The sequence below is a fragment of the Gadus chalcogrammus genome, chromosome 22 (assembly GCF_026213295.1).
Source record: "Gadus chalcogrammus isolate NIFS_2021 chromosome 22, NIFS_Gcha_1.0, whole genome shotgun sequence".
Classification (NCBI taxonomy): Eukaryota; Metazoa; Chordata; class Actinopteri; order Gadiformes; family Gadidae; genus Gadus; species Gadus chalcogrammus.
This window is the reverse complement of record NC_079433.1, coordinates 19,287,722-19,302,969: the sequence shown is the minus strand read 5'-3', so window position 1 is coordinate 19,302,969 and position 15,248 is coordinate 19,287,722. Positions and strand designations below refer to the sequence as shown.

Below are 15,248 nucleotides of genomic sequence, written 5' to 3'. Positions count from 1 at the left end.
TCGGTGATTCTAGGTTTAGGTTGAGGGAGAGTTTGGCCGGCAGTGTCACCACTCTGTCTACACTATGACAGTGTAATCCTGGGTCTGAAGAAAAGCTTTCCACATCTTCGCATCCAAGACTTAATGTGATCTCACTGAGATCGCATTCCTCCCCTCACATCACCATCACCCTACGCCATCTGTGGGGAAAAAGCCCCACAACCCTTTTTTAAAAAGAATGCCTTGCCGTTCAATTAGTCACTAGCTTTTGGTCTGGCCTCGTGCCTCAAGGGGAAAATAGGTTGTCGTCTTTGGACTGCACGTGTTATTATATTATCAGATATGATGACTATTGCAGGTGTTCCCTCATTTCTGTCCAGGAAAAGAAGTGCAGAAGTAGTGTCATTTGCATAGCTCACAGAGCTCCTGCACCACGAGTTGCCTGTCACAGACGTGCAGACGAGTCTGCTGACATCAAATCCCCCCGCTAAACAACTAAACAACAAGTTAGAGCCCTGAAACTAGGTTGTCATCATCCACTTTTCTCTTTCCTCCCCAGGCTTACGTCTGCCAAAGCCACAGCGCAATGAATCGCCCATAAATCACACTAAGATCTCCTCCGGCTGTTTTGTTTGAAGAGCTGCACACACTGCTGAATACCGGACTACTAATTGTGGGACGTGGCACAGGGAAATCTTTTTTTCAAACCTTTTCTTTTTCCGTTCTTCTGTTTTGACCGCATTAGTGTGTGGCTGTTATGCGTCTGGAGCTGAGAGTATCTCGGAGTCATCTTCCATCCATGCGAGACCCACCACTCTTCCACCCCTCTACACCACCACCATCACAACCATTCTCCTCCTCCCCCTCCTCCTCTTTCTCATGTCTCTTCTCCTTTCCCTTATCGGGCTAGCCTCGGGGCGGCCCAGGGAGGGAGGGAGGGAGGGAGGGAGGGAGGGATGGCACGCTGGGGGACAGGAAAGGGAGACGGAATGACTCCCATTGCGGATGGTGACAGAAGAGAATGCCGGAGCAAAACAAATGAAGGGAGGCTGACACGGAGGAGTCAGTCTTTGAGTGGGAGGAGCCGGAGGAGCGGGAGAAGCAGGCGGAGCAGTGGACGTGGAGCTGGGCCCTGGATCACACACACAGAAGCCCTCTCCTCAGCTGAGGACACTGCATGGAGACGCCCGCCACGCGCCCCCGGCCAACCCTCAGAGCGCAGCCCAACCTGCCTGCGTGCGTGCGTGGAAAGAAAGAGTCTCACTAGAGGGCTGAGGAATGTACACAGACCCGATACCCCGATAGCGAAAGTGACGGAAAGACACGTGCACACGTGAACACAGATGTGCGCATGCCTGCACGCAAACACACACGCCTGCCCACACACACACACACACACACACACACACACACACACACACACACACACACACACACACACACACACACACACACACACACACACACACTAACACCCAAACACACACATACACAAACACACGCACACACACACACACACACACACACACACACACACACACACACACACACACACACACACACACACACACACACACACACACACACACACACACACACACACACACACACACACACACACCAAAATATGCACAAACATCACATCACTTTTGTTTATGTAAACTGAAAATAATGTTCATTCTCTCTTTCTTTCTCGCTCACACAAACCCAGCTCCCCCCCCCACCCCGACACACAAACAAACACACACTCACACACTCACTACTCACACACTCACGCCTACACACACAAAAACGCACACACACACACACGTACATTGGCTGAAATCCCCTTTCCCCCTGTTTAATAATATTCTATGCAATAAACATCTAATTGACACTCGTCCTCATAAAGTATCTAAGAGCTAGTTATGTCTGGAATCTGATTTTTTTTTTTAATTCTCTTTTCTGACTATGACTTAGACACAAATAATGATAGACACAAATAATGGAAATGTACAAGTATTATCTGTGCTAACTATTTTTTGTAATATTCTGACATCTAGTGGTAAAGTCTTCAAAGTAGTTGTAAAAGTAGTTACTACGTTTAAATGAGTAAATAAATAAATACATCATAAAAAAAAACCTGTAACCTTATTCAAAATTTGATTTGTTTTATGCCGACCACTCATAATGAAACGAATACATTAATTTCTGTTGCGATTAAGAAAAAAATGATAATATCTCTAATTAATTTGTTGTGCTTTAATTCATTATTAACAGGTAATCCAGAAGAGAATCCCCAAATCTAAAAGAGATATCTCTATACATTTCGTCTGTTCAATCAAATTAATTTAAGCCTGTGACTGTAAACCCTCAGCACGATGAAACGGAAATGATGTGGAACGGAGAAAACCAACGCTTTCCGGACGCTTCTGCAGGACGGACCGTGCGAACTCATATCCAGTCCGCCGAGAACTAGTGACGCCGTGACTATACTGCAGTACAAAACAACTTTACAATGGACTGTAAGGAGGAAATAGACCTCTCAGCACCTGGGCCTTCAGTAATAGAGCGCTATTTTACAAGGTGGTACAAAGCAGGTGAATATATTTTTGTTTATCTAGTTGGTGATGTTCATTTTTTATTTATTTATTTAATTCTCTGTGTTAATGTTAATGTTTCATGTTATGTTTTCTCCGGTTTAATGCATTAATGTGGTTATATTGTACGCATTCAGATGTGAAGGGACAGGCGTGTGAAGACCACTGCATCTTACAGCATTCAAACAGGTAAGCACCTAGCAGCACGTGTCGAACGCATCTCAATCATGTCTGCTGGTGAATTTGAGGAAAAGTTAGTTCAATAAGCGTCCCTCCTTCCATGTAGATTATGTGTCCTCACCTTAGCAGAGACTCACCCCATCCTTCAGGACGGCCGGACTATCAAAAACATTAACTATAAGATCAGCAACGGTTGCAGTCGGCTCAACAATAAAGTAGCTGGGAAGTCCAAGCGGGTAAGACATGGGCTTTGCTTCTACTGATTCATATAACGTAGGCTATGTGATGTCATCATCACTGTTTTAATCTTCATAAGTGCATAAGTCTTCGCTCAATTATATCCACAGGGGGGGCAATTCCTTACAGAATTCGCACCTGTATGTAGGATAACATGTACAGATGAAACTGAATACACAATCTACAGGTGAGTTCACTTATTTATTCTCTACAACAAATGCCACATTTGGTGATCTAGCCCAAAAATAAAATCCTCATCACTATCCTAACTGTCTTGATTATGTATTGATCTTTCAGCTGTATGCGAGGACGTCTCCTTGAGGTCAATGAAGACATATTGATAAATACATCTCTCTTGCTGAAAAAGGTGAATTATATTTCTTTACAGAAAATACTTCTCACGGAACTATTTAATGCAGGGGAAGTAAAACATCCATTCACAGTACTACAGGATCGCTACCTGTTGTTGTTGTATTTGCTCATGCAGAACACAATGGAGGCAAATTGGCCATCAACGTTCCTGCCTGCTGACATTTCATTAGCTGTATTCACAACACGATGCCATCGGTTTTTTTATCTGCATGGTGTCTTTGACACTACCACTGTGTGGCATCATCACCAAGATTACTTTCTATATCCCTGGGCCTTTCTTACCCTTAAAGCATAAACAGTGATTTTAATATCATAAATTGGTATTAGAATTCATAGTTAAACTCTTTTAAATGTGCTTTGGAATCCTAACAGCCATCCACGGACGGATACATCGCCGTCATCCTGCCGAAGTTTGAGGAGAGCAAGCTGGTGGGTGAGAACCTCCTGAGCAGAGAGGACTTTGAAGCGGTGGTTTCCAAAAGAGCTGCCGACGTCCAGGCCCAGCCAAGCTGATGCTGGTAGCCTTGGGTTAGGGCCGGTCTTTGGGTTGGTTCTCCAGGTACCCCACCTCCTACCTCCACCACCGCCACAGTGCTCTGAATACGAGTACTGGGGACTCGTTTGTCGCTGGACTGTAGGATATAATGTGAGCCAGGACTAGGATCCCTGGGAGGTGAACTTGTGTGTTGAGAAGAGGTCTGCTTGTACATCACAATTTACTTTTTGCTTTTTAATATATTTTTTTCAAGTGCTGATGAGCCACAAATGTTCAAGGAATGTTTATTTTGTGTAATGTTTCTATCAATTCAAAGCAGCTTCATATGCAGGTTCCAGTACATATAAAAGCAACTGCTTTACTGTACATAACATTTGCTGAAAACAATGCCAATTATTAGAAATACAACCTTTTGGAAAAAATAAATAAACAATGATTTAAAAAAAAATATTGTTTTTATTTTTGCTTGTCACTTTTCACAACCATTCAGCTTTCCAAAGAATAGTCCAAACTAAATATTTTATTTCTTTACGTGTCACGTTCTCAGAATGCCGGCATACTTCACTGCCTTCATTACAATATAATACATCTCTAAAGCATTGTTTTCTGTTCATCTCATCTTCTATGGCCTGGTACCAATCTCATTCATTACCTTTTAGATTCATGCTGTCTGCAAGTTCCTGCTTCAGTACCTTATCATATATATGTGTGTGATTATACACTTTCTGTAAATGTATGTTGGCCATCTAGGCAACCTCACAATGATGGTCTTCATGACAAGTACACTTCAAGGTTCAAAATGACAACTTTGTCAATAGGATCAACAAATTCTCTTTGTAAGAAAAGCGGTCCAAACTTTATAACAATACACACCAATCATTTGATTATAATACTCTGGTCAAGACGGAAGGATTAAGGTTGGGACATTGCAATATGTAACTTGGTAATAAGCTTATCTCTGTCGGTTGAACTTTTGTCCAGAAATGAATCATAATGAAAAGCCTCCGCGTGTGAAGAGCTAAATGTTTTATAGGAGGTTGAGCTTTCATGACATTTCCACAAGAACATTCATATTTGGCATTTATTGTGAGTTTTGCAACCGTTTGCTAAGCTTAGATGACAAATCGGGGTGTGAGTCACGTTCACATCACAAACGTGTTCTTCACTGTCCACGTAACAATCAGACTCTTGTATTAAGGTACATATTTTTTAGAAAACACTGCAAATCAGTGTAATCTAGAACATACTTCATAAATAATATTTAAAAAGCTTATTTGTGGACAATGATTGAGTGATTGTTGATTTTAGCAACATGCAAGTCAGCATCTCTAACCCTTTCCATGTCACTTTTTTGGCAGAGACCTACGTCAATTACAGAATATCGTGATGCAAACAGGTCTTTTTTTCTCACAGAGGCACATATAGATAAAAAGACACATCAACTAGATCTGCACCAACAGTAGCTTCAAGTTCTTGGAAAGAATGAGGGAGTAGCGGCTTCTCTACATTAAGGAGGAACACAATGATTTCTACCGGCATCAAAGTTGGCTGACTGCTTCTCCCTGGTGGTCTGGGATGAGAACTGCTCCCCCCCAGCAAAAGTATTGCCTGTCATTGAAAGGAATGTGAAAGCTGAGGACAAGTGAGGCCACAAACCCAATCTCAGACAGTGGTTAATGCATGAAGAGGATTGGTGGAGGGCACTATTTAAACCCCCGATAAGATGTGGGATGGACAAGCGAGGCCGAGGGACGGTTTTGCGTGGGCGTTCTACTTGCTCTCCAGGAGGTTCATGCCCGCCATGTGTTCCCCGAGGGGCCTGACCCCGAAGCCGTTGATGTTCTTGCCGTTGGCAGAGTCGTCCTCTCTGACAGGCGAGGTGGCATCCTGTCGCTCCCTCCAGCCCTGAGGGGAGCCCAGGCTGTTCCTCTCGGACTTATACTGGAGGCGAGAGGACCACAAGAGGAGTCAAACACCGGTCATCATGCTGGATCACATCCCTCTCCTTCCCATTTGGATGAGGGGGGGAGTCTAGCGGTTAGGTTGTTCTTGGAACTCCAGCTGATGGTTCTAGGTCCAAAGTCTGTAGTCTACCTTCTTGTGTGTGTGTGTGTGTGTGTGTGTGTGTGTGTGTGTGTGTGTGTGTGTGTGTGTGTGTGTGTGTGTGTGTGTGTGTGTGTGTGTGTGTGTGTGTGTGTGTGTGTGTGTGTGTGTGTGTGTGTGTTTGTGTGAGTGGGTTGGCTGTAATTAATCAGAGGGGGTCGGGCCATAGAACATCATCAGCCCACTGATGAATTAGTACAGTTCTATGTATTAGAACTGGGTGACACACATACACACAAACACATCTGAGTCAGGAGCCCAAACTCAACCTGTTGTTTAATAATGTTTAACTCCATACATTCACTCTTTTCTTTGGACGAAAGCATCTGCTGCACGACGAAATAGTCTTAAAGTCACAACTCAATTATTGTGGTGTCTGTGTTACCTGATGCGAGATTCTCCCCCAGCCTTTGCGACAGCCTGCATTGATTTTCAGTGTCTCAAGAGTTTTTGAGTAGCTTTCCAACTCAAACAGAAACATTGTGGTTGATGGGATCAGTCACCTTTCTGTTGAGCTTGTTGCAGAGCGGCAGCAGGCACAACACTGCGGCCATGATGGCCCTGGACGTCTGGATGGAGGAGTCCACCTAGAGGGGGACTCACAGGTTATAGCATGTAGTGGTCCACAGTGATATGCACACAAACTCAGGTTTGTCAATGTGTAAGAAAGTGCAAAGATGCACACAGAAACATGTGTCACAAAGAGCTATCAGCATTGCATGTGTCCCTGAATTTCTTCATTTCAACGGAGGAGTGCTAAATTAAGAGGAATGGCAAGGCGGGAAATATTGTAATGTAAGGAACACAGCCAAACCGCACAAACACACACACACACACACACACACACACACACACACACACACACACACACACACACAGACAGTGGCAGTGCGCTTACTGTCTGGAAGGTGGCAGTCTTGCCCTGTACGGGAGTCTTGGCGCCGGTCTGAAGCTGCTGGCAGAGGGCCAGCAACTTCTCCATCTCTGTCGTCAGTGCAGTCTTCTCCTCCTCCACCAGCTTTAGAGAGAGGTGGAGAGACAAATGTCTCTTATCATTAGTGGTTATCCAGGTTTAGCTTTGTGCTCGCACAAACACGTGCACGCAAGTACAAACACACACACACACACACACACACACACACACACACACACACACACACACACACACACACACACACACACACACACACACACACACACACACACACACACAAACACATACACACGCACACACTCTTTTCAGAAGCAATGGCTTGTAAGGTAATTCGTTTTCTGGTGCACTCTGGAGTGGTTGTTGGAGTGTGATATTTGGATAGCAAAACCAGGACTTAATACATACCTTCACTTTGACCCCTAAACTTAACCCAATAAATATGCATTTACACGACTAAGACATAGAGCCCGGCAACGATGATGAGACTAATCTTCCTCACGCAGGCAGTGTATCGAGGTTGAGAAGCTGCTGCTCTGAAATAACTATTTGATAATTACAAATAATAAGGACGCTAATTTGCATGAATAACTATCTTTAACACGAGAGCCATAAAGGTGGGCGATGGAGTTTTGTGGCAGAGGGACTGGTAGGGACTAAGTTTGCTGTAATTAATCAGAGGGGAGTGGGGTCAATAAAGCATCCTCAGCTCACTGATTATGTAGTATAGAACTTGGTGACACACACACAACCAAACACATCTACACCGGTACACAGTCAATCGCCTACGCACACACACACACACGCACGCACGCACGCACGCACGCACGCACGCACGCACGCACGCACGCACGCACGCACACACACACACACACACACACACACACACACACACACACACACACACACACACACACACACACACACACACACACACACACACACACACACACACACACACACACACACACAGATAGACACACACACACACACACACACACACACACACACACACACACACACACACACACACACACACACACACACACACACACACACACACACACACACACACACACGTGTCCTTCCATTCCCCCCTTTGTGTGATTCCGACAGGATAGTGAGGGGCAGTCTAGTTGGGACCGGTTCTGATCCTAGAAGAAGCCATTGCCTCAAAAGTTTGCTCTGCTCATTCCTCTTCTCTCCCATATTGCGTGCCAGTACTTCAGTAGAATGTAGATTTGTGTGAGAGTGTTTGGTAATTCTGTTGAATGTATTTCAATAATTCAGAAAGATGAATAAACATTGCGGTGCGCGCGCGCGTGTGTGTGCAGGCGTGTGCGTGTCTGTGTTTGATTGAATCATGAATAAATATACCTGAATGGAGAAATTGCTCAGAGAGGAGCACAGCTGGATTCCCTCCTCTGAGAGCACCTGCAAAAAATAATGAAATAAAAAGATAGAATATGGAACTTCTATGAAGCTTCTCTAAAACCAGACGAGAACAAAGCCCTGGTTTTCTTTTGACCCAACAGCAGAGAGAGAGAGAGGCAATTCACAGGGTCACACGATAGACAGGAAAGGGAAGAGAAGGAAACCATGACAACCGTGCTGACAGGCACCCAAAGGTGAAGGTGATATAAAATTATTATTATAACTACTACTATGAGTTATTAACTCAGACCCTACTGCTACTGTCCCCTCCATCTTCTTTTCATCTATAAACTACATAAAACACAATTTGAGTAATCCTACAGCACTTGAAATACTTAATTGCTGCTCCAATGGTTGTGTGCTTCCATTTTTCTTTCGACCTTGCTCGTAAAAGTATCTTCGTTTAAAAGGTTAAAGACGTGTGACGACATGAATAGGTTCCGACGATATCCAAGCAACAAGGCTGACCTGAGTGGGAATTTTTGTGACCACTCTTCATTTAGCCGCCTATTGATTCAGACACCTGGGCATAGAGGCCTCGGCCCCAACATGGAGGGGGAGGAGAGAAAGAGAGAGAGAGAGAGAGAGAGAGAGAGAGAGAGAGAGAGAGAGAGAGAGAGAGAGAGAGAGAGAGAGAGAGAGAGAGAGAGAGAGAGAGAGAGAGAGAGAGAGAGAGAGAGAGGAGAGAGAGAGAGAGAGAGAGAGAGAGAGAGAGAGAGAGAGAGAGAGAGAGAGAGAGAGAGAGAGAGAGAGATGATGTTCAGAAGAGAAGGTCACACAAACCTCTGCCTGATGAAAGAGATCCAGGGTTGTTTTCAGAAGTCCCTCCCCTCTGGCAGATCGATACAGAAACACACGCACATACACATGCACACACAGATAGTGAGATAATGGATGTAACACGAATAAAAACCTGAGGCCAGCCCTCAACAGCGATCAATAGCTCTGTATAAACATTAAGCAACATGATTTATGTCAACTAGTTCTATTTCCCAACTTCTCGGTTGGTCAGGGTTGGTCTTTCTTTAGATGGAGAATGCCTGACACTTCCTGCCTGTGCATGAAGTGGTAATTACACATATTTTTGTGTTCTTCCATACTATGTGCGAGTGCCTGTGGTTTTACGGCATTTTTATGTGTGTGTATGTGTGTGTGTGTATGTGTGCGTGTGAAAGTGTGAAAGTGTGTGTGTGTGCAAGTGTGTGTGTGTTTGTGTGTGGGTGTGTATGTGCGTGCGTGCGTGCCTGTGTGTGTTTGCTAGGCCACCTGGTGAAGAGGTACATGCTGTAGGCCATGCTGGCCAGGCTCTGGCCATGTCGGACCACCTCGTGCTCCTGCTCCTCCCACTTGTCCAGCTCTCCGTCCATGTCCGACGACAGCAGACGCAGCTCCACGCCCAGCTTGGCCATGCTTGTCTGCTCCTGCACGCGCACACACACAGGCACACACAGGCACACACGCACACACACACACACACATGTGCAAGCATACAGGCACAAACACGCACACACACACACACACACACACACACACACACACACACACACACACACACACACACACACACACACACACACACACACACACACACCCACACCCACACCCACACACACACACACAGAAACATTAACCACCAATCCACATTGCAGATATCCATTTACCATTCCAATACTACATTTCTCCGTAGTCTACCTTGTATCTCGGCTGTTTGTCACCTTTTAAAAAAAAGCTTTATCAAGCACAAGCAAACCAAACACAGACACACACACGCATACACCACAACAATCCATTCTCCCTCCTAGAGACAGCCAGTCCACAGAAGATGATGAATGGTGTCCAATCACAGCAAGGAACCAGACGGTGTATCTCACACATAATGATGAGAGGTACAGCAGGTGAGGAAGGGGGGGTTACCTCTGCATCCAGCTTCACGGCTTTGGTCGTCTTCAGGTTGGCCGTGTGTTTCTGTGTGTACAGAGCAGCCTCAGTCAGTCATGAAACACTTTAATAACATGTATGAGTGGGATATGTGTGATTAGGGTGGCACTCACCCCAGGTCTGGGAAGAGATAAATATGGTTTCTTGTCACCTAGAAACAGAAACAAGGTTTGAGAGCATGTCTTTGCGGCGGACTCACGTTACGTTTTGCTTTGAAGATAAAGGTTATTTAGGGGCAGCTTTTGGTTTCGTGTCTTGCTCCAGGCTCCCTACAGGTATACTGCGGACCTAAGACTACATAATACTGCATAATCCTCCTGCCTGGCTTCTCCAGTGTCATGATACTTTCTGCTTAATGAAGTACAAACTCATTATGTAAGTGATCGCCTGAGGGTAGATGAGGGGTCCGAGAAAATGTCTTACACAGAGGGGGTGGGGGGGGGAATGTAATAATTATGGAAATTAGAAAGTTTTGCCTTTAACGCTGTCCTTAAAATGACAGTACTCGAACACTAATGTACACACAGTCAAACAGTTTGAAAAGAAGAGCCAGGAAGGGAGAGAAAAACAAGAAAAAAAGAGGAGCGCGAGGGCCCAATAATGACATTGATAGAATTCTTCTCATGCTGGCTTCTGCTCTGAAGTGAACGTTGCTTTCATTGAAGCTGACGACACACAGAGACACAGAGGATTCACGGATCTGTCCTCCCTGGCACACTGAGGGACCCACTGGTCGAAACATCACCACACGTGCAGAATACATTCCGCCATGAGCCCATGAGCAAGGATTCATGCTGATCCTTAGCGCTATTTCATCTCATAAAGAAAGAGGACAGGGTGATCTAGGAGCTCACATGTTAGTACAAGACCCCCTCGCCCCTTAACCTAAGACAACGTATCTTCACAAATGGTCCATCACGCTATGGTCCATAGCGCTGGTCCTGCAAAGTGTCAAGGGTTAAAACCCATTAAAACCTATTACCTTTAGACAACGTTTTTGCTTCGGATGACCAGCGGCTTCAGTGTGAATGGAGTCATGTACGCAAATGGTCCAACCCCAAAACAGCCCTTTTTTACATTCAGCCGGTATAGCGTTGTGGATCATAACGTGGTGGACCATAGTGGACCATAGTGGACCATAGTGGATCATAGCCTGGTGGACCATAGTGGACCATAGTGGACCATAGTGGACCAAAGTGAACCATAGCGTGGTGGACCATAGTGGACCATAGTGGACCAAAGTGAACCATAGTGTGGTGGACCATAGTGGACCATTTGTGTGGTGGACCATAGTGGACCATAGTGGACCATAGTGGACCATAGCGTGGTGGACCATAGTGGACCATAGTGGACCATAGCCTGGTGGACCATAGCGTGGTGGATCATAGCCTGGTGGATCATAGCCTGGTGGATCATAGCCTGGTGGATCATAGCCTGGTGGACCATAGGGTGGTGGATCTAAGCCTGGTGGACCATAGGGTGGTGGATCATAGCCTGGTGGATCATAGCCTGGTGGAACATAGCTCATAGGTGGACATGGGCATAACGACTGCATCCGTATCCACGCACGAGGTCACAACGTACCGCGGCGCCCCTCGGTCACGTCGTTGATCTCTCGCAGCAGCAGCGCCATGTCGCAGAGCTGGGACTCCCACGCCTCGCAGAACACCTCCAGGTTCTCCTTGGCGATCTTACTGGACGGGTGTAGCGCCAGCGTCTGGGAGGCTGAGATGATCTGGAGGAGAGAGGGAGAGGCAGCGAGGTAAGAATGGAGTAGGAGAGAGTAGGAGAGCGAGAGAGAAGGTAGGACAGAAGGGGGAGATGGAGAAAAAGAGAGGAGGGAGAGAGGGGGAGGGAGATGAAGAGTGGGAGACAGAGGGGGAGAATGACAGACGGAGAAAGGTTGGACTTCGCGGGCACAATGTTGGTAATGCTTGGCTAGTGTTGCACAGCATGAAGTGTTAAATGTTGGTAGGGAAAACTTAGAAAACGAATTTCTCTATTTTTTTTCTTTCTCATAATTTCCTCCCCAAGACAGAACAATCTTACACTTTAAATTCCTGGCAGAAAATACATCCAGCGGGACAGTCCCCATTTCATTGAGTTGTCAGCTAATTTGTTCAGAAAAGGCCATTTCTAAAACACACAGCAATTACAAGTTAATATTTGATGCGTCAATTTCTGGCCGGTTCAGGTTCTGAGAAGGACACAGAGGCAAACACACAGGAGGGTTCAGCCTCTTCCTCTGATGGTTCAGTATTTAATAGCCAATTACCCCTGGGGACATCTCTCCGTTACAGGGCAGAGAAATATTACCAAGCAATCACCTGCTGTGATGTTATTGATTGGCTGACCGTTGAACTCGTGAGCAGAGTCATTAGTGCCGGGTCACATTAGAGCCTGACTTTAGGCTCTCAGGGAGACCGGAATGTTCTAGACCAGAGGTAATTATAGTGGTGGATGGCGTCCAAGAGCAAACACCATCAGACGATGGGCGGGAAAGGCAGAGCTGTTTGTTCTGTGTTCTGAGACGGACCAATGGAGGACAGAGGAAGTCGGTCTGTCTGTCCATCTGTCGTACTCCCCCAGCCCGTTACTGGGCTTCACCATTACTGCACCCTCCTTTTTCATCCTCAGATCTTCACTTTAGGCAAAAACTTTAACAATTTTAAATTTGATCCCTCATATCTATATTTCCCCCTCTTTTGAATCCAACCCCCTTGATTTAATTATCCCGGTTTCCGTTGCCTGAACAAAAGGACATCTCAGGGGTTACCTGTGGACCGATCACGTGGAAGGTCTCCTCAGCATGGACACATGTGATCTCCAGGGGCTCCGTACCGGACACGTGGCCCAGCAGGCGACACGTCTGTAGGAAGAGGAGAGAGAGTGAAAAGAGGGATGTTACCGTGACAACCTCTCCATCCACTGTTCGCTTTGATACAAAAACAACATAATGTAGGACACCTTAATAGGATGAAACTTTGCATCAGAATTCATGAGAACTTTGATCTGATGACAACGGTTTCTATGTTCTAGAGACATCCCTATGTCACCAACATATCCGATATCTGCAACCACCACAACCTTCTTATTCAATCTTACAATCTTTCTTACTTTATATTGACATTAATTTATAGTAATTTAGTGGTTCTTTCTTTACTCAAAGCAACTTTTAAGTGATGCCATGTTTCATCATGCATTTTGTAAACAATATCTCACCTCAGCAATCCCTTTCATTTTGAAATGACATAACAATAATGCTAATCAACCCTTACGCAACCAACCAACCAATGGGCTACCATCCAACCACTTATAGACTACCAGCAAACAACCAACAAACCAACCAATAGGCTACCACAAACAACCAACCAACCAACCAACCAACCAACCAACCAACCAACCAACCAACAGGCTACCACCAAACAACCAACCAACCAATAGGTTACCATCAAACAACTAACCAATGGGCTACCACCAAACAAGAAACCAACCAAACAGAAGATGAGTACTACGAACTTGACCCTGCCCATCCCATCTTCACCACCCACCTCCACCAGCTGCTCCTTCTGCTCAGTGAGGGTGCGTGTGAACTCCCCCACCGCCTCCAGGTTGCCCTCCCCTCCGGACACCTTGAGGGCTCGCAGGGGCAGCTGCTCCCCGTGCAGCCTCAGGAGGTCTGCCGCGCGGCTCACCGCCACTTTGTGGAGCTTCAGGATGGGGGGAGGGAGGGGCACGGGGAGGAGTCGACGGGAGAGGAGGGGAGACGGAGAGGAGGGGAGTGGAGCATAGAGGAAGGTTGAATTAGAGTAGTAAAGATGAGAGTAACGGAGAAATAACATAAGATGGGTGAGGTGAGGCGAGCGGAGGGGAGGAGGGCAGGGGAAGACAGGGACGGAAGAAGTGTAGAGGGAGAGACACAGACAAAGAGACCAAACTGATGGGCGATCGAGCGGGTATCAATATCAGACAGCGTGCTTCCTGGGCGCGCGGGCCGGCCCTGAGCGGCAGGCAGCCGGTCGCTCACCTCACGGTGGAGGTCGCAGGCGCTCTGGCAGGTCTTTATGATGCACACCTCCACCCCCTCGGTCACCTCCTGGTCCTGGGCAGCCTGCTGCTCAGGGGAGGGGGAGACACGGAGGAGGTGTTGAATAATGGATGGAATGGAGCAATATAGAGGATACCATGCTGGGTGGTGGAAGGACGGCTTTATGAAATTATATAAACAAAAGGAATGTGGCAAGGATACAGTAGCAACATGAGAAACAATTGCATCTAATCATTATATAGATGTTTCAGTATTATAATATACAAATGTTAAAAGAATACCAAAATAATAAAACATAAACAATAATTAAACATAGAAAGGCAAGAATCCAGTGTCCCCCTCCGGTGTTTCCTCCTTATTTATTCAGTATGTAGATATAGTAGATACCAGCCAGCTAGTTCAGAGTGGACCGAGTCACTGCAATGAGTCATGCACCGCATACTAACTTACTTTGCAAGGAGACACACAATACAATTCAGCGTTGAATGAAGTTATCATTGGGGAAGGCTGAGATGACCCTGAACATCAGACTGTGTACGATAGTATCAGAGAACTGAATAAGTCCTGTAATACTCTGCTGAACGGGCCTTTGTCAGGGACCAAGTGAGTGTGCTCAGGAATACTGTGAGTGTGTGCGTGTGCGTGTGCGTGTGCGTGTGTGTGTGTGTGTGTGTGTGTGTGTGTGTGTGTGTGTGTGCGTGTGTGCGTGTGTGCGTGCGTGCGTGCGTGCGTGCGTGCGTGCGTGCGTGCGTGCGTGTGTGCGTGTGTGCGTGTGTGTGTGTGTGTGTGTGTGTGCTGGGGAGAGACCGTATGTGTGTGAGTGTAAAGCTGGATTTACATGTCCTAAATACGTCACGTTTAAGTCAACGTTTTCCCACACGCCCCGAGAACGCCTGTGATTGGTCAAATGCACCGCGTGTCTGTCTCCCGTCCACCCACAAATCCCAGGGA

The 15,248-nt window shown here is 46.2% G+C and overlaps 2 protein-coding genes across 2 annotated transcripts in view; one reads left to right on the top strand and one right to left on the bottom strand.

Moving 5' to 3' along the window:
• Nucleotides 1-2,371: 2,371 nt before the first annotated feature.
• Nucleotides 2,372-4,293, top strand: abitram (actin binding transcription modulator). Its single transcript, XM_056582229.1, has 6 exons — nt 2,372-2,558; nt 2,696-2,747; nt 2,845-2,974; nt 3,086-3,162; nt 3,273-3,342; nt 3,720-4,293. Exons 1-6 carry the CDS (start codon nt 2,477-2,479, stop codon nt 3,858-3,860), a joined length of 552 nt encoding a protein of 183 aa, XP_056438204.1. The 5' UTR covers nt 2,372-2,476; the 3' UTR covers nt 3,861-4,293.
• ctnnal1 (catenin (cadherin-associated protein), alpha-like 1) overlaps nt 3,730-15,248 on the bottom strand; it is a 70,905-nt gene continuing 59,386 nt past the window's right edge. The window contains exons 8-19 of the mRNA XM_056582228.1: nt 14,277-14,363; nt 13,801-13,959; nt 13,026-13,118; nt 11,834-11,984; nt 10,363-10,400; nt 10,226-10,276; nt 9,578-9,732; nt 9,095-9,143; nt 8,255-8,311; nt 6,845-6,964; nt 6,450-6,533; nt 3,730-5,784 (exon numbers count right to left, since the gene is read on the bottom strand). Coding sequence (XP_056438203.1) covers nt 5,614-5,784; nt 6,450-6,533; nt 6,845-6,964; nt 8,255-8,311; nt 9,095-9,143; nt 9,578-9,732; nt 10,226-10,276; nt 10,363-10,400; nt 11,834-11,984; nt 13,026-13,118; nt 13,801-13,959; nt 14,277-14,363 — 1,215 coding nt within the window. The 3' untranslated portion in view covers nt 3,730-5,613. The remainder of the gene's footprint in view (nt 5,785-6,449; nt 6,534-6,844; nt 6,965-8,254; nt 8,312-9,094; nt 9,144-9,577; nt 9,733-10,225; nt 10,277-10,362; nt 10,401-11,833; nt 11,985-13,025; nt 13,119-13,800; nt 13,960-14,276; nt 14,364-15,248) is intronic.

Bases quoted from the DNA above. Each gene is read 5' to 3' on its own strand.
- abitram (XM_056582229.1), top strand. From the start codon at position 2,477: ATGGACTGTAAGGAGGAAATAGACCTCTCAGCACCTGGGCCTTCAGTA. The intron at 2,748-2,844 runs GTAAGCACCTAG...CCTTCCATGTAG, and splicing joins ATCTTACAGCATTCAAACAG to ATTATGTGTCCTCACCTTAG. The intron at 2,975-3,085 runs GTAAGACATGGG...TTATATCCACAG, and splicing joins TAGCTGGGAAGTCCAAGCGG to GGGGGGCAATTCCTTACAGA.